Source organism: Hemitrygon akajei, chromosome 30, assembly GCF_048418815.1.
Source record: "Hemitrygon akajei chromosome 30, sHemAka1.3, whole genome shotgun sequence".
Taxonomy (NCBI): Eukaryota; Metazoa; Chordata; class Chondrichthyes; order Myliobatiformes; family Dasyatidae; genus Hemitrygon; species Hemitrygon akajei.
In genome coordinates, this window is record NC_133153.1 from 10,264,519 (window position 1) to 10,289,576 (window position 25,058).

At 41.9% G+C, this 25,058-nt stretch overlaps 1 protein-coding gene across 1 annotated transcript in view; it reads left to right on the forward strand.

The window, feature by feature from the left end:
• The first annotated feature begins 1,457 nt into the window (after positions 1–1,457).
• The window catches only part of LOC140718799 (uncharacterized), a 58,812-nt gene continuing 35,211 nt past the window's right edge, over positions 1,458–25,058 (forward strand). The window contains exons 1-3 of the mRNA XM_073032971.1: positions 1,458–1,734; positions 2,345–2,470; positions 2,995–3,117. Of these exons, the coding sequence (XP_072889072.1) occupies positions 1,726–1,734; positions 2,345–2,470; positions 2,995–3,117 (258 nt within the window). The 5' untranslated portion in view covers positions 1,458–1,725. The remainder of the gene's footprint in view (positions 1,735–2,344; positions 2,471–2,994; positions 3,118–25,058) is intronic.

The window sequence follows — 25,058 nt, forward strand, 5'->3', positions numbered from 1 at the left end:
GGAGACTCTAAATCTAGAGGGGTAAAATTTAAAAGAGCTCTAAAGGACAACTTAATTCACACGGAGAGAGGAGAGTGTATGGAGTTACCAGAGGAATTGGCAGAATCAGGTACAATTATAACATTTGGACAGGTACTGTACATGGCTAGGACAAATTTAGAGGGACATGGGATTAACGTAGATGGACATTTTGGGCAGCATGGATGAGTTGGGCTGAAGGACTTGTTTCTGTGCTGTGTGACTTTGTGAACCTAGACCATGAAGAAATCTTTAATCAGTGACTGGTTAGGATCTGGTTTACTATCCCAGGGTAGAAACAGAAGCAGATTTAACCATAGCAATGCAAAGAGGCTTGGATGGGCATCTAAAAAAAACACTTAAGAGGGCATTGGAGCCAGGGCAAGGAGGGTGACCAGCAGAATTGCTTTTGATCTTCAGTGTGCTAAACTTTATGTGATTCCGTGATAATCTGTTTCATTTGATGAATAACAATGATCTGCAATAAGTGCCTGAAGGAGAAGTCATTTCTTTCCATTGGAAATGTTTTTGTAGGACCACAAGCAAAAAGCCAAGAAACAAGACAAATTAGAAATGCTCATATATGCTTGTACAAAAGGCCAGCATGGGCTTAGGAAAAAATGGCTTTCTCTGGTGTACCCCTCCTCCTTCCACACATGCCCTCTATTCAACCTCCCTCCCACCTCTCTCTAACCCCTCCCTCCACAACCTTTCCTTCTCGTCCATCCCGATCTTCTGTTCCTCAATTTCTCTATCTCATCTGTCCCTCTCCATCTCTCCCCCTCCCTCTATCCATTCTCCCTCTCTACTCCTCCCTCCTCCCTTAACCCCCTGCCCCTTCCCTCCCTTCCACTCTACATCCTACACCTTCCCTACCCCATAACCCTCACTCCTTCCCTCCTTGACCCATCTTTACTCCTTCACACCCTGCATCTCTACTTCCCCTCCCTCCTGGTCCCTCTTTCCATTCCTACCCCTCCCTCACTCACCTGTCCATCCCTACATGATCCTTCCATCCTATCCTCTCCTTCATTCCATTCTTGCTCCCCTTCTTCCCACTTCCTCCCTCACTCCATCCCTAAACCTCCAACTTTCTATGCCTAAACCCTCCCTCTCTAACCCCTCTATCTTCACTCCCTCCTACCTTGCCACTCTACTCCCATAACCTCTGCCTCCCTCCCTCCACTCCATTACCCTCTGCCTCCCTCCCCATCCCTCCGTTATCCTCTGCGTCCCTCCCCTCCGTCACCCTTTGTTTCCCTCCCTCTCCTCCCCCTTCGTTAGCCTGTCTCCCTCCCCGCCCCTCCATTACCCACTGCCTCCCTCTTTTCCCCTCTGCCTCCCCCTCCCTTACCCTCTGCCTCTCTCCCTCCTTCCCTTACCCTCTGCTTCTCTCTCTCTCTCTCTCTCTCTCTTTCCGTTATCCTCTGCCGGCCTCCCTCCTATCCGTTACTCTCTGCCTCCTCCAGCCGTAACTCACCTCTCCTCCCTCCCTATCCCTCTGCACCCTTCCCTCACCCCCTCCCGCCATCAGCACCACCACCCCTGCCCCTCCCTGCCGTCCCTCTCGTCTCCCCCTCCCCCCGCGATCGGCCTGTTGCCGGAAGCAGGCGCGGTGAGTCAGAGAGAGGAAGCGCCGAGCCCGGGCCGCCCCTCACAGGATGCTCGGAGCTCGGACCGTCCCTGCCCAGAGACTGAGCCGCCGGCATGGGAGAGGTGGGTGTGAGGGGCCGCCGCGGTCCGAGCCGGGCCTCGCCTGCCGCACTCCTCGTGCTGCGACCGGGGGATGTGCCTGGCGAGGGTCCCGGTCCGCTGGGGGTGGGGGTCTGCGGGTGGGGTCGGGGCCTGGAAGTGGCGCCGTCCACGTCTGGTGGGATCGGGGTCTAGATTTGAGGCCGGGGCTCGGAGCGAGGGCACTGTGGGCTGGGTTCGGGCATTAGGTGGCCCGGGTCTGGAACTGGGGGTCTCTGGGGTCTGGGGCCGTGTCTAAAGGGTGATGGTTTCGGTCAGCGGTTCATGGTTTGGGGTCTCTCACTGGACCCGAGTCCGTGGTCTATCGTCCTGGAGACCCTACCCGGGGAAAGACTCCAGCGGGCTGTGGATGGAGCTCAGTCTGCCTCTGTGGGGATGACTGTGCTGACTGACTGGAGTTGGGGCTGGAGCTGAAGTTAAGGGATTTGGGTTCAGTTAAGGGAGTTGGCGGTGGAGGATCTGAGGTCTAGGGATTGGAGTTGATTCATAATCCAGATTATCCTATCTCAGGCGATGACAGTTGGAGTCTTCATTTCCTTCCCATCTCTCACTGTCTTTGTATCTGTGTTACCAGGAGGGTGGCAGTCCGGGCCAGGCTGGTTGGGTCCGCAAGCAGTGCAGCCGTGGGCTCCTCGGGGGTGCCTGGAAGGAGCGCTACATCCGACTAGACAAAGGCCGCCTCCTCATCTACGAGCAGCAGGTAACGTCAGGGCAAGTCTCTGTACTCACCAAGTCTCTAGTCTTGGCCCATCTTGTTGGTTTTCCCTGCATTTTGGGATTAACCGGGACTTTTGAGGTCTGTCCCTGGTTTACCTTTGGGAGTGGTTCGGTTAAACTGGTTCAGCCCAGGCATTTAGGACTACCTGTAGTTTCCCCTGAGTATCTGGGGGTAGTGCACAGATTAACTTTCTTGTTGATTAAATAGCCGTTTTGGGTTGAAGGACCACTTTCCATGCTGCCTAACCTACAGGTCGAGGATCTGAACTTGGTTGTTTTCCAGAACTGTTTCAGCCCAGACATTTGAAGGTTATTCTAAGGTTTGCGCCTGGGATCTGGGGATGCCTTTGTTTTAGCTGAGAGCGTTGGCATCAGTCTCTGGGGATTTTGAGACAGCTTCGTGCTGAGCAAGGTTTTTGGCTCCCATTGCTGATGTTTCACTGGGATTTGAGGACTGTCGCCAGAGTCTGGAATCTGCTTACTGAGAATCATTCTCCGCTGTTTCAGGGTGATGCCCAGTGCGAGGAGACAGTGGACCTTGGGAAGTACCAGTGCTGCCAGGAACTACGAGGATTACTAAAGAAGAGAAAACAGTTCAGACTGGTTCTTGTGCGTTGCTCTGGAGCGAAGGTGAGTAAGTAGTAGTTCAGAATTTCAATGTGGACAGAGCTGTGATAGAGATTAGCATAAGGGTCTGGATAGCGGTGGCGACTGTACAAAGAGGTCACTGTTGGGTGGTACAGATTGCTTCATGCTTGGGTTGTTAACTGGGCACAGGAAGAGAATCAGATGCAAGTGATGTCAGAACAGAATTCGGGCTAAGCTCTGAATATGCTATATGTGTGTATTGCATGCGTACCTCCATTGTTAGGAGCAGAGACTTTAGGTCTGGAAATCGCATTGCAGTTGTATAAAACTTGGAGTGTTGCATGCAGTTCTGGTCGCCACGTTACAGGAAGGATGTGGAGAGATTTCGGAATAGTTTTACCAGGATAGTAAACACCCAAGAGGGTGTTAACTATAAGGAGAGATTGGACAAACTCGGATTATTTTCTCTGGAGCATCAGGGGTTGAGGGGAGACCTGACGAATCAGAGGCACAGAAAGGGTACATAGCCAGAATCTTTTCCCCCGGGGTAGAAATGTTGAATACTAGGGGGCATAGCTTTAGGATGAGAAGGCAAATTAAAGAGAAGATGTGGGGCAGGTTTTCTTTTTGCATAGAGCGTGGTATAGGTGTGTGGAGTGTACTGCTGACGTGGTTGTGAAAGTAGGTATAACGGAGGTGGGAATGGAGGGATATGAATCATACACAGGCAGAACAGATTAATTTGGCATCATGCTCAACACAGACATTGTGGCCTGGGGGGAGGAGCCGGTTCCTGTGATACTGTTCATTGTTTATTATGGGAGGGGGAGTTGCAGCATGAAGGTGGGCTAGGATACAATGTCATTGACGTGTGTTGGCACGGGCTGGAGTAACATGGTTATTAGTGTCAGGCCAACTTATGGCTGCTCAACACCTTAACTCCATATGCATGTCTTTGCTCATCATTTGTTGATAATGAATAAAAGTCTCTGCCTTGCTATTTTCAATTGAGCCCAGCATCTATAGCTTCTTGGTAGTGTCATTTCCAGCTTCTCAATTTTACCCTTAACCCTAATAAGCTCTAGTGGTTTCTCCCTGTGACCACGCAGAATTCCCCTAGGTGCTCCAGTTTCCTCGTGTATTCAAAGACTTGTTGGTTGATGGGTTAATTGGTAAGTTATTCTTCATGTAGATGTGTGGTCAGTGAATCAGGAAGCTGTTGGCAAGAATCTAAGAGAGAAAGATTTTGTTGTTGAGGGGCCATGACCATAATATCGTGGAATTTTACTTTTAAGTCTGAAAGTGATGTAGTTTGATGTAAAACTACAGTGTTCAATCTAAGGGGGAAGGTTGACAGAATGAAAGAAAAGGTAGCAGTGTTGAAAGGCTTGACAGTGGACGGGCATTTAAACAAATAATGAGCAAATTGTAAAAATGCAAGTTCTTTCAATGCACAGGAGCCCAAAAGGAAAAGAAATTCATCTACGACTAACTAGAAACATTAAAGATAGGAACATATCAGAAGTCAGAAGTAGTGGAGGACCCTATGGTTGGGAATATTTCAGAACGTAATGAACGAGAACAATAACATTGATAATGAATTGCAAGATAAAATATGAGAGTAGATGGGAAAGAAACAAACGAACAGCAAGAGCTTTTATTGGTATGAAAAAGACACAGAGCAGCAAAAGCAACTGTGAGGCTTTTGTAGATAAAGATAGGATAATTTATAGAAGGGGAAAAAAGAAATGGTAGAGGAATGAAACACATAAGATATGCTGGATATATTAGAAACTAGTTGGTCCAGTAAGAGTGAGGAATTGAAGCAAATAAATACAGTATTTGACAAAAAGGGAGGTAGGTAAGCATGAACACTGATATATCCATGATTACGTCCTAAATTTTGAAAGAGATGGTGTTAGAGACAGTGGATCCTTTTGTTACCATCTTGGAAGATTCTGTAGGTGCTGGAATTGTTCCTGTCGATTGAAAAGGTGACTCCACTATTTGAGAGAGAGAAAACAGGAAGTGCCATCTTCTTAGCCTAATATAGGTGGTGGGGAAAGTGCCAGACATAATGACATAACTTCTTAAAATGAAATTTGGTACTCAGAAGAATCAACAATGAAGGGAAAATCATATTTGATTAATCTCATTGTTATTCTTTTCTGTGCGTAACTAATAGAATAGATAAGGCTGAATGAGTGAATATGCTGTATTTTGACTTCAGTGCTTTGGATAAGATTCCAGATAGGAAATTAACTGGCAACACACGCAAAATGCTGGAGGAGCTCAGCAGGTCAGGCAACGTCCATAGAAATGTACAACCAGTCAATGTTTTGGGCCAAGACCGTTCTTCAGGAGATTGACTAACAAGATTGGAACACATGTAATGACTCTAATCAGAAATAAGGGATTGTTTTGGATTGACATGGATTGGGAATTGTTTATTGTACAGAAAGTAAATGGGGAAGGGGTAGGAGGGGGCCAGGATAAGCTGGGCTGGCTGGGCTCAGTCAACTAGTACAGGGATTAATGTTCGGGCCCCAGCTATTTACGATCATTGATTTGGTTGAGGGGTCATGGTCTTGTATTTTCCTGCTTGCTGATGATACTGAATTGGTGGCATGTGTACAGAAGAGGATATAAAGAGGCTTTTAGAGAATTGGACACGATCATGGCAGGTCGGGTATCGTAAAATGTGAAGTCACTTTGATGCACAAAGGAGAAAAGCAGAGTAACTGTTTAATGATGAGATACTGCGTAGTGTTATTCGAAAGGATCTAGTTGTGCTTGTATATAAGTCTCAGAGGTGCAGCAAGTGATTAGGAGGGCAAATGACCTGTTTCCTTTTATTATGAGACGGTTTAATTACAGATTGTATTGTTGAGATGCAGCCTGGAGCATGTGTATAGTTTTGCTTTCCTTACCTAAGAAAGTACAGTAAAAGTATTCAGCCCTAACCCTTTGTTCACATAAATGAGTATTGCAACCCGGGTTTTTGATCAAGTTAACTGAGAATTTTAACTTGTGAATCACATGCTCCTTTTTTCACAGTAGAGCCCAAAAAACAGGGAAAATGGTAGAGCATGGAAAACTAAAAATTTAAAAACTGAAATGTCAGCAGTTCATTCATCCCTCTTTGCTCAATACTTAGTTGAACCACCTCTCACAGCTATTACAGCCAGTAATCTTTTTGGATAATTCTCTATTAGCTTTGAAAAATGTGATGGAGCAAGATTTGCCCATTACTCCTTGCAAAATTGCTCAAGCTGTGTCAGGTTAATTGGGGAGTGGTGGTGGACAGCAATCTTGAGGTCTTGCTAGAGGTGTTTGATTGGGTTAATGTCAGGACTCTGACTGAGTCATTCATGGACATTAATTTTCTGCATTCGAAGCCACTCCATGGTTGCTCTGCCAGTGCACTTTGGGTCATTTTCTTGCTGAAAGACAAACTTCCTCCCTAGTTTAGGCTTCCTGACAGAGGCTAGCAGGTTTTTATCCAGGATCTCTCTATTTAGTAACATTCATCTTCCCATCAATCCATACCAGATTTTCAGTCCCTGCTGCTGAAAAGCATCCCCATAGCATTCTGCTACCTCCACCATACTTTACAGTAGTGATGATGTTACTTGGCTGATGCATTGTATTAGAGTTATGCCACACAAAATGCTTAGTGTCGAGGCCAGAAAGTTCTACTGTATTAAGACATACAAAAAAGCTGGATGAACTCAGCAGGTCGGGCAGCATCCGTTGAAATGAGCAGTCAACGTTTCGGGTCGAGACCCTTCGTCAGGACTAAAGAAGGAGGGGGCAGGGGCCCTATAAAGAAGGTGGGGGGAGGGTGGAAAACCAATCAGAGGAAAGATCAAGGGGTGGGGGAGGGGATAGGCAGGAGGGGTGAAGAAGGAATCTAAGGGGAAAGCACTATGGGTAGTAGAAGAAGGCAGAGTCATGAGAGGTGATAGGCAGCTAGAAGAGGAGACAGAGTGAAGGTGGGATGGGGGAAGGGAGAGGGAGGGAATTACCGGAAGTTGGAGAATTCGATGTTCAAACCAAGGGGCTGGAGACTACCCAGACGGTATATGAGATGTTGTTCCTCCAACCGAAGTCTGGCCTCATCATGGCAGTAGAGGAGGCCACGTATGGACATATCCAATTCCCATCATTCCCATCACATTCCCATTCGGATATGTCCATACGTGGCCTCCTCTACTGCCATGATGAGGCCAGACTTCGGTTGGAGGAACATCTCATATACCGTCTGGGTAGTCTCCAGCCCCTTGGTATGAACATCGAATTCTCCAACCTCCGGTAATTCCCTCCCTCTCCCTTCCCCCATCCCACCTTCACTCTGTCTCCTCTTCTAGCTGCCTATCACCTCGCTCATGACTCTGCCTTCTTCTACTACCCATAGTGCTTTCCCCTTAGATTCCTTCTTCACCCCTCCTGCCTATCCCCTCCCTGCTTCCCCTCCCCCACTCCTTGATCTTTCCTCTGATTGGTTTTCCACCCTCCCCCCACCTTCTTTATAGGGCCCCTGCCCCCTCCTTCTTTAGTCCTGACGAAGGGTCTCAACCCGAAACGTTGACTGCTCATTTCAACGGATGCTGCCCGACCTGCTGAGTTCATCCAGTTTTTTTGTACGTCTTGATTTGACCACAGCATCTGCAGTGCACTTTTGAGTTCTACTATATTCTCATCCGACCACAAGATCATCTTCTACGTCTTTACGGTATCTTGTAAGTGAAGCTTTGCAAAATCTTGATGGGCAAGGATATGCTTTATTTTTAAGTCAGGGCTTCTTCCTTGCCATTCTTCCATAAATACCGTTTTGTGCAAGGCCTTAGAGATTCTGGAGCCATGAACCTCATCTCCATTTGCAGCCACTGTCCTCTACAGCTCATCAGAGTGACTGTTGACATCACTGTAGCCTCTCTTACAAGTGTCATTCTTCTCTGGTGACTAAGTTTAGCGGGACGGTGTAATCTAGGCAGTGTGGCTGTGGTTTAATATTTTTTTCCACTTTTTTGTTGGACTGCACTGAGCTTCAAGGTATGTTCAATGCCTTTGAGACAGACTTGTACCTTTCCACAGATTGGTGGTTCTCCTTTATCATTTCCCTGACTTGTTTGGATGCTCTTTTGTCTTCATGTTGGTTTGGTCTGTTGAAAATCTACCATACTGTTGGATCTTACAGAGAGAGAGAGAGAGAGAGTATTAATTTTTATTAATTAGTTGAAACCAGGCAATCCTCCAATTTTCTACATCAACAAATTGGGTGAGTTGGTAAGGTAATATTAAGGAAAGTTAGCGTAGGAATTACAAAGGGGATGAATAGTCTTTCAGCCTCACAATTTTGGTTTTTAATTTTTAGTAAATTTGTTGACAGGTTTTGGAATTTTTCTTTTGATGTGATATCATGCATGTTTTATAAATTGGCTTAAAAAAATCCTACTCCAATATATTTTAAGTGTAGAAAATGAGACAGTAAAATGTGAAAGTCATTGTGGGCGCTGAATACTTTTATCAAGGCACTGTATGAACCTGCCATAGAGGAGTACAATGAAGATTTGTTAGACTGCTTCCAGAAATTCATTTTATTGCTTTGAGAGATAGTGAGTATACTGGGACAGTTTTAGGTTTAGAAGAATGAGAAGTGATTTAAACAGGTTTTCTTAGAATTTCTCAAGAGCCTTAGAGGCTGGATGTTTTCCTGACAAAAAGATGTCTAGGACAGGGAACATGGTTTGAGAAGAAGATATCAGCCATTTAGGATGGAGATGAGGAGAAACCTCTTCACTCAGGGTGATGAATCTTTAGACTTCTGTATCAGACACTACTGTAGAAACTCAGTCAATAAGCTCAGTAAGAAATCAATAGATTACTTAAGTGAATCTCGGGACTTGGGAATAATACTGGATAATGATGCTGTGTCAGAATGTCAGCTCAACGAAGAATAAAAGGAGGAAAGGATCAGCAACTTTAAATTCCTCAGTGATATTATTTGCATGGAAGTGCGATTACAAAGAAAGCACAGCACTACCTCTACTTTTTTAGGAGTTTGCAGAGATTTGGCATGACATCTTAAACTTTGATAAACTTTTATAAATGTGTAGTAGAGACTATATTGACTGGCTGCATCACAGCCTGGTATGAAAACACCAATGCCTTTGAATGGAAAATCCTTTAAAAAATAGTCGATATGACCCAGTCCATCACGAGTAAAGCCCTCCCCATCATTGAGTATATCTACATGAAATGCTGTCACACAAAAGCAACATCCATCATCAGGGACCACCCAGGACATGCTCTCTTCTCACTGTTGCCGTCAGGAAGAGGGTACAGGAGCCTCAGGGCTCACACCACCAGGTTCAGGAACAGTTACTATCCCTCAACTATCAAGCTCTTGAACCAAAGGGGATAATTTCACTCAACTTCACTTGCCCCATCATTAAAGTATTTCCACAACCAATAGACTCACTTTCTAGGACTCTTCAGTGCATGTTCTTGATATTTATTGCCTATTTATTCCTTATTATTTTGTATATGCATAGTTCATTGTCTTTTGCACACTGGTTGAATGCTCAAGTTGTTGCAGTCTTTCACTGATTTGGTTATGGTTATTATTCTATGGATTTATTAAGTATGCCCACAAGAAATTAATCTTCGGGTTGCATATGTACTTTGTAAGAAGTTTACATTGAACTTTGAATCACAGAGCAGACTCGAAAGGCCAAATAGCCTCCTCCTTGTCCTAATATTTTCTCACGTTATGTAACAGATTACTGGGAAATAGGTTATCAAATGACCTGATAGGCTGAATGACTTTTATTGAAAGATACATGAGAAATTTGAAGTTGTTTCTTTTGTTTTAGACTTAACTGCTAGAGGAAACAGTTTCTGTTCACCTATTCTTTCAAATCCCTTTTGCATTGTAACCACCTTGTTTAAAATGACTTTTGACTGTGCTCAGAGGCTACAAGCCACATTAATGCACACAGTTACTCTTAACTTAGCACAATTTACGAATCTTTACCACTCCCTGTCTGGAATTGACCACAGTTCTATAGGTAGCCCTGTTCAGCTGGAACTTAACTTGCTCGCTTTTACTGTCCAGTTGTCTTCAGATCAAGGGCAAGATTTATTTTTTTTTAATTGCATTCTGCACCTAAACACTAACTTTTAATTATTTATTTATGTGGCCCTGGATTCTTTTCAGACCCAGTTATTTAGAAGACTCCACTTTTCCTTTGAGAATGCCTGACCTCACCCATCCCCACACAGAGGCGCATCTGCCAGATTTTGCTTATTTGCTCACGGGAGATAGATGCCTTTCTTTGTGGCTGCATTTATTGCCTAGCTCTAATTGACTCTGAATTGAAGCACGGAACAATCAATCACATTCTTGACTTTGGAGTTGTGTGCATCCCAGACTGAGTAAGAGAGGCAGATTTCCTTCCCTGAAGGACATGAGTGAACCACGTAGATTTTTACAAAAGATCCAAGTCGTTTCATGGTTACCATTGTATATTTATTTTAGTTTTAGTTCCTAGTTGCCATGACACCATTTGAACTTGTGTCCCTTATCAGTAGTTAAGGCCTCTGGAGACTCGTGCATTAACCACTGTTCTACAGTACCCTCCGAGAGATGCCATCTACAGAAATCCATCAAATTAGTGCCCCACTGCTGTACATACAATTGACATTGAACTGAAAAGTCTGGAGTTCTCTCTTCCACTGAAAAAATATCACATTATTAAATACAGTGCCTATAAAAAGTATTCACCCACCCCCCTGGAAGTTTTCATGTGTTTTTGTTTTACAACATTGAAGCACACTGGATTTATTTTGGCTTTTTTGACACTGATGAACAGATAAAGACTCTTGTGTGTCAAAAAGAAAACAGATCTCTACAAAATGATCTAAACTAATTACAAATATAAAAATGCAGAAGTCTTGATTGCTTAAGTATTCATATGTGATATTTTAATAAGACACACCAAATAATGAGTGGTGCAGCCAGTTGGTTTTAGAAGTCACATAATTAGTTAAATGGAGATCACCTGTGTGCAGCCAAGGTGTTTCAATTGACTGTAGTAAAAATACACAGGTCCATCTGCTGGTGACTCAGTATCCTGGGGAAAACTACACCATGAAGACAAAAGAACTCTCCAGGCACCTCTACAAAAAGGTAGGCGGTAGATACAAGAAAATTTCTAAGTCACTTATTATCCCTTGGAGTACAATTAAGTCAGTCATCAAGAAATGGAAAGAATATGGCACAGCTGTGAATCTGCCAAGAGCAGGCCGTCCTGAAAAACTGAATGACTGTGCAAGAAGGGGACTAGTGAGGGAGGCCACCAAGAGATCTATGACAACGCTGGAGGAGTTACAAACTGAAAAAAGGCTGTTCTCTCATGATCCTCATGCAATCTGACAGAGCTCAAGCAGTTTTGTAAAGAAGAATGGGGAAAAATTGCAATGACCAGATGTGTAAAGCTGACAGAGACCTATCCACAAACTCAAGGCTGTGATTGCTGCCAAAGGTGCATTTACTGAATACTGGCCTGAAAGGGCGAATACTTACGCAATCAATTATTTTGTGTTTTATATTTGTAATTAATTTAGATCACTTTGTAGAGATCTGTTTTCACTTTGACATGAAAATGTCTTTTTCTCTTGATCAGTGTCAAAACAAGCCGAATTAAATCCACTGTGATTCAATATTGTAAAACAAAAAAACATGAAAACTTCCTGGGGGGGGGGTGAATACTTTTTATCAGCTCTGTATATTTAAATTTTCCAACCCATTGTACAATTTCTGCAACAAGAGAATGTTCAGAAGATTGTAAGTTAGTCTGCTTTAATTTTTCTCATTCACTGCTTTTAATATCCCAGGGTGAAAACAACTTTACTAATTTTAAATCTAATTTGTTTTCCCCCATTAAAGTAAAAAAAAATCTTCCTTTTCATTTTGTTTTCTTTCTGTAATTGGTATTTTATTTTCTGTAAAAATATTGCTAAAGTATACACCTACCATTTCCTTATCATGATTACTGCAGCGCCTGTGCCTTTCTATAATAGGTCCATGGTTTTTTTTTAGTCACTTCCTTTCTTAAGTATATTTATAAAATGTTACTTTTACTCTTGATGTTGCACTTTACAATCCTTTCGTTTTGCCTTGCAATAATTCATTTACTTTTTTTTAAAATTTAGTATACAATGGAAACTTCAGTCATTAAAGTCCTTGATACTGATCTTGAATTAAATATTCCTTTGAATGTCTCTGTTTGTAGGTTTACCTGTTAATAGTTCATGTTTCATGGAAGACAACTCATGTAACAGTAAAACTTTTTGTGACTTTCCCTTTTTCTTCCCAAACCTAACATCAGTTTTGTTCCTGTTATGTTCACTGATCTAAAACTATTCATTCCGTGTCAGATTGTCAAGCAGTTCTGCTGGTCGTCACATGTTTCCCTTTTGTTCTAAATCATTTGTTTGAACAAACTCTCTGAACAAGCTTTGATACATTTATGACTTGCACAGTTCTTTTCCAACCTATGTAAAAGTAAAAATTTTCCAATATACTCTGGCTTTTACCAAACTGCTTCTCTGGTGATTGTATTTATACAACCGGGTACAGCTTCATTGCCCTTTGGAGATCTGTAGATATCTTCCAACTGCTTTTTCATCTTAATTAAATCCTTAATGAAACCCTTGTGTTTTATAATATAAAAAGTTGTAAAAGTATCTTTTTCCCATGTGGCTGTTCTTCCTTCCTTGCTTAATTTCCTTGTCCTTTCCAAGTTTAAAAGAATATATAGCTGTCAGTCACGCCCAGCTTGTACTTGGGACTGTAATGACAATTATGTTATGCTCTTTAATGTAATCAGCCTCAGGGAAATATATTGGAATAGGTGATACTAACATAAAAGCTTTGTCCAAGAAGGGGTTTTAAGATGAATCTTGTAGAAAGAATAGGGAATTCAGAGGTTGGAACCTGGCAGCTGACGGATGTAAGAAAGAGGCACCAGAGTGTGCCCTCAATTCTGCTTTGCCATTCAATAAGTTCATGTCAGGTCTGTTCTGGGCCTCAATTCCACTTTCTTGTATTCCACAACTTGATTCCCCTAGTGTTCAGAGTTCTTTCTCGGCCTCGAATATGGGCTTCGTAACAGTTAGCTTAGGGTGTGATTGGAGTTCAGAGTTCAATTCTGGTGCCAACTGTAAGGAGTCTCTACATCTTCCTGTGGAATGCGTGGGTTTTCTCTGGGTCCTATGGCTTCCTCCCACAATCCAAAGACTTACTGTGTAGGTTAATTGGTCATTGTGAATTGTTCTGTTATTAGGTTAGAGCTCATTGGGTTTGTCCGGGGTTGCTGAGCAGTGTGGCTCACAGGGCTGGAAGGGCCTACCCTGCACTGTATCGCTAAATAAATAAAAAAATAAACATTAGACAACTCTGGTTCCAGAGCTCCCTAGGGGAGAGTTCCAAAGATCCATGATCCACAGAGACTTGAAATTCCATCTCATCTCTATCTTAAAATGCAATACTCTATCTGTAAATGATGTCTCCTTACTTTAGGTTCTCACTTGTAGGAACATCCTTTCATCTTCTATCCCCACTGACCTTTCAGTTTCTGTAAGATCTCATTTCATTATTTTCTAAGCTCTTCATTGGGGTTAACCTTATGCTGTGATTCTTTTCCGAACTGCCTGCAATGTCACCAAATTCTTTTGAAGTAAGCAGAACTGTATTCAGTAATCCAGGTGTTTATTCAGTAATCTCAACAATGCTCTGTACAAAGTGTTACTTCTTTATTTTTGTATTCTATCCTCTTTTTATGAAAAACAAGACTCTATTTGCTTTCCTCATTCCTCACTTTACCAGCACGCTAGCATTTTGTGTTTCATGTACCAGGGCACCTTGGTTCCCTGTCTGTAGTCTCTTTCTATTTGAATAACGTTCTGCTTTTCTGTTCTTCCTACCAAACTGCATAATGTTATTTCTGACCTGCTAAATTTTTTCCGTCCACTTATCCTAACTATATCCTTTGCAGAAACTTTTTGTCCTTTTGGAATTTTGATATTCCACCTAGCTGGTATTGCCGGCAAATATTACTATAATACAGACAAGCCTTTCACTTAAGGTTGTAAACAGTTGAATGCCAGCAGTGATCCCTTCAGCACCCTACCAGTTACAGATTGTCTGATGGAAAGTAATATGTTTATCCTGCCTCATTTTTTTCTGTTAATCACAAAGTGAGAGTGAAAGAGTGAGTGCTACTGAAAAAGGGATAAGAGTTCCCAGCTGATTGGCAGAGGAGAATATTGACTAGCCAAAGGGAAGTGAGAACAAAATTCAAAGTTCAAAGTGCACTTGTTCTACTACAAAGTTCAAGGTTGTACTGCATACAACCTTGAGATTTGTCTCCTTACAAATAGCCATGAAACAATGAACGCATTGAAAACAAAAGAAGATAGCTGAACATCCAATGTGCAGAGAGAAAATAACAAATCGTGCAAACAATAAAGTAAGCAAACAGCTTCCAGAATTGAAGTTCACCATGCCAGGCATCACTGCAGCCAATTCAGAAGTCCACAGAGGCCAATTCAGAAGTACACCAGTTGCAGGATACAGCCTCAGTCCAGCACAAACTTAAGCAAACCCCGTGGAACAGTGAGCTGAACCAGCCCATCTTTTTCCTCTGACCTCTGACACCCCAATCGTTTTAATCGTCCAAACCTTGCGTCCCTTCTGTCCTTGGGCTCAGGCTCCACCTTGATAAGGGCAGTTCCCGATCTTCCCTCACCTCGCTTCACCTTGGCTCTGTGCATTGATTTACCCACCTTTTTCAATTCGGCTTGGCTCTTAAGTCGATCAAACTCAGATCTTTCTATAACTCTGCTGCATTGAATTACCTCCAAGTCCGCTCCAGCACCTCTAACCTGGACATGCTACAACCATCCTGCCCCAGTGAGACTCCAATCCCACCACAAAAATGCCAAATTGTACAGGCAATTCCACTTAACTCCACCAAGGAAGTCATAGGCCACTGTTTATAGCAATTATTTACCAGAAAAAATGTGAATAATGAAGTATTTAATTGCTTCGTTTTGTTTCATTGGCCACCAACAAGTTGTTGCTCAGACCAGTAAGTAGAACTATCTTAAACAAGAGCCAGGGTGATGAGAGTGCCTGCAAAGGTTGAGGAGATGGTAGGACATGGGTGGGAGAATGGAGGGAGGGGGTCAAAGATGGTGACAAAAAGAGGGGCTTAGAGAAGTGAGAGCTGGAAGAGGAGAGAATGTAGGCTGATGGGAGAGGGAGTGGGTGGCAAGGCTGTGTAGTAGAAACCTGGGCAGAGGGAGAAAGAGAGTGATATCTTGTACATTTTGGTAAATAGATACTCTAAAATGGTACATTATGCACATTCTGTATATTGTTATTTTAAGATGTAAGTATTAACATTTATTTTTTACAATATTTGTATTGAGTTATTTTTAAGTATTTTTAATCAAAATTCTTCAGCTTTGGTATGCAGCCAAAGTTTTACATTGAAACTGATGGGAAACGCCTTTTCAATTTGTGCATTTTCACAATACAAAACATTTCCCAGAATGTAACTTCTTAAAGGGAAATCTCTCCCTGCATGGACAATGAAAATGAGCTTTTTCCCCTCCCACTTCCAAGGAGAGATCCTTAACTGGGCAGACAACACAACCTTTGAAATTCACACATGGCTTGAGGGTGTAGTACATAGATCTTACCTATACTATTTTTCACTACATCTTAATTCCTTTTCACTCTTTCAACAAAAATGACTCCCTGTACTATTGTATTGTGGTCAGTTTTTTCAGTTTCCTGCCGTTGTTGTTCCTGTCCACACAAGTCATTGGACAAGTGAGAGGGTAGACGATCCTCCAATACCACCTTCTGGATCCCAACATACGTCTTACTCTAATTAAATCCTCCTGTCCTTGCCCAATGACCAAACTTGCATTACACAACTTATGGAATGTGATTTCTTTCTAGAACAAAATACTTTTCCCGTTCCTCAAAGCACAGCAGTGGCTGAAACTTACTTCAGCTTGTCAATATGAGAGCAACTTGCTTGGATTGTGGAAATCTTCAGCTTATATTGCTGTGGATCTCAGTAATCCTCATTCCATACTCTAAAACCACAGCACATCACCAATCCTTTCCAGCTTAATTTATTCCACTATTAATTAATTTTTCAGATGATTATTTCTGATGTTAATTATTATTTAGGTTAATTAATAATCTGATTGTAAGGTTTGCAGTGGGTTGTAAATTAGAGCAAATCCCATTAAAGTGGAGAGAAATGAATGATAATACTAACCAGCTCACACTCTCTATGTAATGTTACACATTGAATTTCAAACTCTTGACTTTGTTGTGGCCGTGGGTGCCTCACGTTTATTATTCTGGCACTTTTTTAGAATATTAACACAATTTTTTCCCCTATTTCTTCCATTTTGTTAAACTTCAGTCTCTGCCTTATTTTGAATATGCACTTAAATGAGAAGCATCCATCCTCTGCATAAGTAGGAGGCACCATTTTATAGTTCCAGTGACAAATCAGTCGTTAATGTTGGAATGAACACATCAGAGGTTGATCAAGAGGTCAGAATTGAGGAGCATAGATACCTCTGGGAGCTATGGGCTAAGGGTTTAAAAATGTACAAAATTTTTAAATAAAATCAGTACTGGAACACTGTAATCTGTGGAAAGAGAAACAGTTAAAATTTCAGGTCAGTGACCCTTTAGCAGTGCTGGAAATTTATTTTTAAATTGTATCGGTGTGGAAGTGAGAAAAAGCCCTAAATAAACACGCAATTTAAGGGGCTGTATGGTTAACAGATTAATGAGGGCAGTTAAGGAGGGAGTGATCATGAATGGGCATATTAAAGCTGTGAGATGCACATCAGAGGTGTTGCTGAAACCTGAATCCAGAATCTGAATATTGGAAATGGCCTACATATATGCAGGGAGTGATCTCTGGATCTGAATGAATATGCCACCGCTGTCACTGACTCCATAAGGCCCGCGTGGGTGAGGTTCAGTCTGCTGAGAGCTAGCTCTGTGGCGTTGGCCAGCAATCCAGAATCCTACAGGAACTGCAGGTATGACATGGAAATCCATCGTTTCTGTATGAAGTTAGAGGCACGATCAGACACACAATGGCTGTGGAGGGTTTTCCTATAAGGCAAAACCTAATAGCATGAATGAGTTTGACACCTTTTAACCACGCCTTGTAAAGGGGAATAGCACTACATCTCTGTGAATCCCCCCCAACATCTGGTGACTCCCCCGATCTCTGTCTTTGGAGGCTGACGTCAGAACGTTCTTCAAGAGGGTGAATCCTCCAAAGCATCAGGCTCTGAAAGTGTATGTAGATGGGTACTGAAAACCCATAACAACCAACTGACAGGAGTGTTAAGGGACATCTTCAACCTCTCACTGCAACGGTCTGAGGTTCCCACATTCTTAAAAGAAAAAGGCAGCGATCATGTTGCTGTGCAAGAAGAGCAGTGTGAGCTGCCTCAGTGGCTATCGGCCTGTAATTCTTCTGTCTGTCAATTCACATAGGTGCACCTCAAGATTGTGTGCTTAGCCCATCGCTCAAGTCTCCCTACACTCATGACTCTGTGGCTAAATACAGCTCAAACACCATCTATAAGTTGGCAAGACACCACTGTTGTTGATAAAGTTTCCGATGACAGTGAGGAGGCATACAGGAGTGACAATGTTCAGCTGGTCGAGTAGTGTTGAAACAACCTTACATTCAACATCATCAAGCCCAAGGAATTAATTGTTGACTTCAGGGAGGGCAATTTGGGAGAACACACTAATCCTTACTGAGGGGTCAGCGGTCGAAAGGGTGAGCAGCTTCACCTTCCTCGGTGTCAACATCTCGGAGCATCTATCCTGGCCCAAACTTATTGATGCAATCACGCTAGTGGAGATACTTCTTTAGGAGTTTGAGGTGACAGAAGACTCTTGCAAAACCATGGAGAGCAGTTTGAGTGGTTAAGTCACAACTTGGTATGGGCATTCCAAAGCACAAGGTCATTAGGGGCTGCAGACAGTTGTAGACTCAGCCAACTCCATCACAGATACAACCCTCCCCACAGCAAGAACATCTTCAAGACTCAATGCCTCAAGAAGGCAGAATCCATCATTGAGGACCCTCATCATCCGGCTAATGCTCTCTTCTTGGTTCTCCCGTCAGGGAGGAGGTACAGGGGCCTGAAATCCACACTCACTGATTCAGGAACAGCTTCTTCCCCTCCACCATCAGATTTCTGAATAGTCCAGGAACCATGAATATTCCCTTGTTACTCTTTTTGTTTGCACTGTTTATTTGTGTTTGTAATTTGTGTATTTTGCTCTGTTAAATACCTTGCTAGTTCTGTTAACTGGATTGATTATTCAGCCTTATGCTAAGCTGAAGATTCGGATTCTTGCCGCACTGGTCCAGGAAATGATCTTTAAAGGAAGTGCAGAAAACTGTGAACTTCTGGATAACCTTGCTTTGTATGAGGGAAGCCTGCCAGGATTGCATTCAGACAGCCAAGTCTAGAGACAATAAAGAATGATGAAGAATTTAACAGCAGGCGAGCTCAGGCAGGGCAGAACAGGATAAATAGAAAGAACCTGTTCCTATGGTCCCCATGCTAATTCTGCTAGATGTTACAGTGTATGTGATGAGGTTTACTGTTCACCCTGGGATCAAAAAGATTGTAAACAGTCTTTCTCAGTTCATAAAGAAGAAGGGAATTATTGTGCAGGGAATAGATTTAGTGACCAACTATCTTGAGCAGGTAGAAGCCGACATATAACTCAGATGCCATAAATTGATCGACTGCTTACTCAAGGTAGTTTATTTCGCTACCAAGTCATTCTTCAGTACTGTCTTGGTGATGTGAGCTGCTGCATGGGTTGAGCACAAAAATATTTTCACCAACACTTCTGTCCATTGATGAAGGGTTTTGCCCTTTAATATATGACAGCTTCCTTTGCTCTACATTCTACAAAAATTAGCAGTATGGAAAATAAAGGTCTGTTGAAATGCCAATGCTTGAGAGATTTTCACCAACTGTTGGGTTGGTCTTCTCTCATAGCTGGAGGCTGCTAATTCTGATTTAATGATTTGGTTATGAATTAACCAGATGCTTTCTCCACTTGACCTGAAAATAGGTCTTCAAAGGAAGTGCAGGAAAAGAGTGATTTGAGACATAGGTGCTTAAATACTTGAAAGTGAGAAAATATATGTGATACTGGGATTTGTAAACTTGGGCACAGCAGGAAAGTTTTGCTGGACCTGGTTAGAACAACAGGAGTATTGCTTCCATTACTAGTTACCTAAATTTATTAAGGACTTGAACACCCGAGAAAGTTTTAGAAAAGATTTACAATTTCAGGGTGAGAGTTTCAGATAAGCTTAGAGTGGAAAAGCTGGGGTTCTTTGAATTCAGAGGAGGTTAAGAGGAAATGAGATGGAGGTGTACAAAATTTTGACTGCTCTAGGTAGGGTAAATGGAGTGTATAGTCCTCTTCATCAGATGATTTCAAGAACTATATGGTACAGATCTAAGATTTTGTCCAAAAGATACATGGAGGAAAAATTCTGTACTCAGGGGTGGGGGGGGGGGGGGGGGGTTTATGATTTAGAATTCAATTCCAGTAAAGGTAATTGACACAGAATCAGTCAAGAAGTCAGTTGGGGAGGAACTTGAGGGAAAATAATTTGCAGGCCAACTTGAAAAATATAGGATATTGGTTTGGATTGCTGAACAATAAGTCAGCACAGACTGCATGGTCTGAATGGATCCCTTGCAGGCTGTACAGTTCTGATTGCTCCCTTGATGTAAGGAGTACCGTAGTTACTTACAGCTCACCTCTGGGCAGGCATTTTTGCCCATGTTTGTTGTAAACATTGCTTATTCATATGGTGATACCAAGTGGAGAAAGTTGCCAGGCTTAGTTGTGAGAAAATATATTAAGAAACTGTTGTGAAAGCTGTGCAGTTTATTTGCTGAGTAAAATTCTGAAATCAGAGTTAAATTAATTGTGTTGGTGAAAAAGCAGAAGATTACATACAATAAGCAGAAGTAAAAAGATGATGTGTATGTCACTAACTGCACTTTTAAATCTTTCCTCTTTATTTTTAAATAAATTTTTAAAATAAAATCCAAATTACTGTAAAGAATTTGTAGGAGGAACAAGTCACTGTCCTGTAATAAGCTTGTATGTGAACACAATGGGACCTGAAGGCATATGTGTGCAATGGCTGCAGGAACTAATGTTATGTGGCTGTTCCTGTGTCATTGAGCCCACTGATGCAGTTAAAGCTTTGCACCTTTGTTACTAACATTCAGGCCAAATTCTGCAGTTTTTCTTGAGAGGCTGTTAAATTTTCCAAACTGTTTTGGTGTTGTAGAGGTATATATTTCCTTTAAAGCCAGATCTTAATGCAAAGGTTGAGAAACTTGCTAGGCATCTAAGTCACACTCAGCAAACCCAGTCAACAATTATATGTTAATTGAGGTAAAATACTATTGCTGAGAATACAAGGAATGAAATAACAACACCAAGTGTATATCTACAGGTCTAGCAGCCTCTGTGAAGAGAGAACATGAAAATCGATGCTGTACCTAAAAACACACACAAAAATGTGCAGGCAATACCAAAATTAATCATTTGTTCATTTGTGAGGTAGAAAATTGTAGATTATATGTAAGCAAATACAAAGTAAATGGCAGGATTCTGGAAGGTGTGGAAGAGAGATGTGGAGAGAATGCCCCTAGATCTCTTGAAAGTGACACATATATGTTTAAAAGCAGAAAGTGCTGGAAATAGTGAGTCAGGCATGTCTATGGAGAGGCAAAAAACACAGAGCTTCAGATTAATCGTCTTTCATTCCTTCAGAGACAAATTAGAAATAAAGAGAGCTTTTGGCACAATGGCTTTCAAAGTATTGAGTACAGGAGATGGGATGTTATGAAGTTGTATAAGACATTGGTGAGGCCTAACTTGGAGTATTGTGTGCAGTTTTCGTGACCTACCTACAGGAAAGATGTAAATAATGTTTGAAGAGTACAGAGAAAATTTACAAGGATGTTGCATACTCTAGTAGACCTGAGTTATAATGAAAGTTTGAATATGTTAGGACTTTATTCCTTGGAACATAGAAGATTGAGAGGAAATTTGATAGAGGTATACAAAATTATAAGGGCTAAATGCAAGCAGGCTTTTTCCACTGAGATTGGGTGGGACTATAACCAGAGCTCATAGGTTAAGGTGAAAGGTGAAAGTTTAAGAGGAACATGGGGTGGGGGGGAGTTCTTCATTCAGAGAGTTATGAGAGTGTGGAACAAGCTGCCAGCACAAGTGGTTCATGCAGAGTTTAGATAACCTCATGGACAGTAGAGGTATGGAGAGCTGTGTTCTGGGTGCAGGTCGATGGGAGTGGGCAGTTTAAATGGTTCGGCATGGACTAGAATGCCAAAAGACCTGTTTCTGTACTGTACTTTTCTATGACTCTAAGTCAAGCACACCTTTTGTTGCTGAGAAGTGGGTGAAGTGGAAATGACAAAGAGAACATCTGCTATAGGGTAAGGTCCAAGGGAGACCAAATGAGGCTGAGGGTGGTATTGCCAGATGAGGGAAAGTGGTGAAGATCAATTAATTGTAGCTCATCTGTCTGGGATCAGTGTAGCTAGAAGGATGAGGTTGGAGCGAAGAGTGTTTAAAAAGTGCCTGAATTTTAAGATATCAGTCTCTGCACTTAGAGCAATCTAAATGTTGGAAATATCCAGCAATTCAGGTAATCTATTTGTGGCGAGTGAAATGTTGAGTTAAAATTACAGGTTGATGACATTTGATCACAACTAGTCAGTTCTGACACAAACTGGAAAGTTGAATATCTGAAATAGTTGCATTCTGTGGGTTGTACCGTCTTGAGGTTACTCTGGGTATTTTGGAACAACATAAGAAGCCAGAGTACTGAGGTCAGATTGGGAGCAGGAAGTTCAAGATCCGCTTTGTGAACTGAGTCAAGGTGTCTGTGAAGCAGTGTCCCAACCTGCATTTGGTATCTACATTGTATTGTATCACGTCGACAACATTGTGAATACTAAATTCATACATGGAAGTTCCCGAGGTGATGTGAAGGGAAGGGGTCAAACTATTGGTAGATATTGCAGGAGATGCTTTTTGACCTCATCTTTAATGATGACCCTGAAAGTGAAAATAATCAGGAGCTGTGTGCTGGTCCTCTGGGTTTCTGAGTGAGGTTGGCCAAGATCTGGAAGCTGGATGAAGTGGTAGCTCTTAGGTCAGATACTAGCCTTTTGGAACGTAGAACAGTACAGTATGGACCTTTCAGCCCTCAATGTCATGCCAGCATTTAAACCGATTCCAGGATCGATCTAATCTTGTCTTCCTACACAGTCCATAACTCACCATTTTTTCTTACATCCATGAACATATCTTAAGAGTTTATTAAATGTCCCTATTGCATCAGCCTCTACCACCATCTCTAGCAGTGTGTTCCAAGCACCTACCACTCTTCATGTTAAAAAAAACCACAAAACTCTTCCTCTGACATCTCCCCTATTGTTGTCTCTGTTCAAGTCCCTGGCCTAGTGTCCCACTTTGGGCCCCTGTAAGGAATATCCAAAGGGAGCAAATAATCTACTGCAAAGGATGTCACTTATAGGGCACAGCACTTTGCACCCAGAATTGTGGCTAATGGTGAGTGTGGTATTTGACCTCCAGCCCTGAGTGTGAGCCTAACAAGGTAGGCATCAGCCCTCTCAATGACTCTCATAAGGGAGGAAATAATGTCTCTGCTCCTTTGTTCCTTTCACTGTAGAACTCCCTGTCGTGACCTCCATGTTGGAAAAATAACTAACTTGATATTGCTTTTAAAAACACAGATGTTATGGTTGTAAACATTGTTTTTAAAAATGCATATTTTTCAAGGCCTGTTTAAGTGCTGAGAACAGTCATTGAGTGGAGATAACTCGCAATCCTGGCACTAGTTTAATCATTCCCAGAGCAAACAGAGCATTCCTTAATAAAGTAGATACATATTTTCTTATGTGTCTCCAGTACCTGCTTGATACTGTTTGAATTCAGTGTTACGATTATTTTGGTGAGTTATTATGATTACTTAAGATTTTTACAAAGATTTTCAATTAGTTAATTAACATTGTCCATTTCATGCTCTTAAATTTTGACATTTTGAAAATTTTAAGCCTCTTCTTGTTTTCAATTGGGTTCTATTGACCAATAAATAGAATTATTTTGGATTTTATTTCTTAGATGGGAATCTGAGCTTTAAAGGTCAGTTCAGAGTTTGTAAAGTGCAAAAGCCTTGCTGTAGTTGGCCCTGTGTGCATGTTAGGCAATGTATCTGTGGGATTAACTCTAAATTCTGGGTTTCCTTTGAGTTAGGAAATTGTGTCATTCTATGTGTTGCAGGCTGGAGTTCCGTTGTATAGTTTTGCCTAATCCTATATTATACCTTGCGTTCAGAAGTTTAGACAGAGCTCGGTATCGCTTATTTCCTGTGGTGAAGCAGTCTAATGAGAGTTGGTGACTAAGCAACAGATGGTCATTTGGATGACTGAATGCCACACACTCTGGTGCACTCTAAAGGCCAGCTTGACTGCAGTCCAGCCCTTAAACTTGTCCTGGCTTGGTAAAGCTAATTTGCGATTGAATGCAATTCATTTAATTTTGAGAAGAATCCAATTTTGGCACCTATCACCCCACTTCCCACAATCCCTTTATACAGTTGTAAATGCAAATGTGCACTACAGTATATAAACACAAAAATATTAGAGTACCTTGCAGGTCAGGCAGTGTTTATAGAAAGCAGTCACACTATCTACATACCACTGTGTGGAGGACCACATTGTGAATGCCAACCAGTAAATTGGAAGAAGTGAATTAATATCTGGATCCCTGGACAGTTGGAAGGGAGGGAGTGGAAGAACCAAGATTGCATCTCCTGCGATTGCATGGGAAAGCACCTTAGTAAGGCAATAGTTGGGGTGAATGTGGGAGTGGACCTGGAAGATACAAAGAAAATTGTTCCTTTGTGATCCAATCAAAAACAGATATTGTAGCATTGGAGACATTCCAGAGGAGATTCTCCAGGCTAATTTCTGGGAGAAGAGGATTCTCCCATTAAGAGAGGTAACCAGGTTAGGTCTTCATTCCTTGGAGTTTAGAAGAACGAAGGTGATCTTACTGAGATATATGGGATCCCAATGAGGAATGTACCCAGGATGTAGGATCAATAGAAGTATTTAAAGTGGAAGCAGATACTTTTTTGAAAAATTGAGGTTTGAGGGTTATGGGATACCAGTAAAGAAGAGGAGTTGAGGCCAGCATAGATTAGCTATGATCATACTGAATGGTGGCGGGGAAGACTTTGAAGACCTGATGGCTTGCTGCTGCTCCTTCTGTACCTGGCAGAAGTTGCAAAGGGTTATCAGTTAAATGTGCAGGTTGATGGTCTCACCATCTATGAAATGACAGATGTGTTACACTGTTTACTTTTTAACTTGTGTCATAAATGCACCTTATCATTTGTAAATTTGTTTTTGGTAATACTACTTTGTTTTGTGTGTGAGTTATATATCCTGTGTTGTGCACCTTGGTTCAGAGGAATGTTGTTTGGCAGTCTATGTGTAAATGGCTGAAATAACAATGAACTTGAACTTGTATGGAAAGTAAGGATCATCAAAATGCTGTCCTTCCTCTATCCAGGAGAGAGGATAAGCACACAGGTATAGTAAGCGAATGAGGTTAAAATGGACCTTTTCTGCTAACTGTCATCCATCTCTAATATTCCTTCAAAATGCTCTCTTTTAGCACACCTTGAGTTCATGGGCATAACCAACCAGCATTTCAGGACTATTATACTCTTTCATTTGTA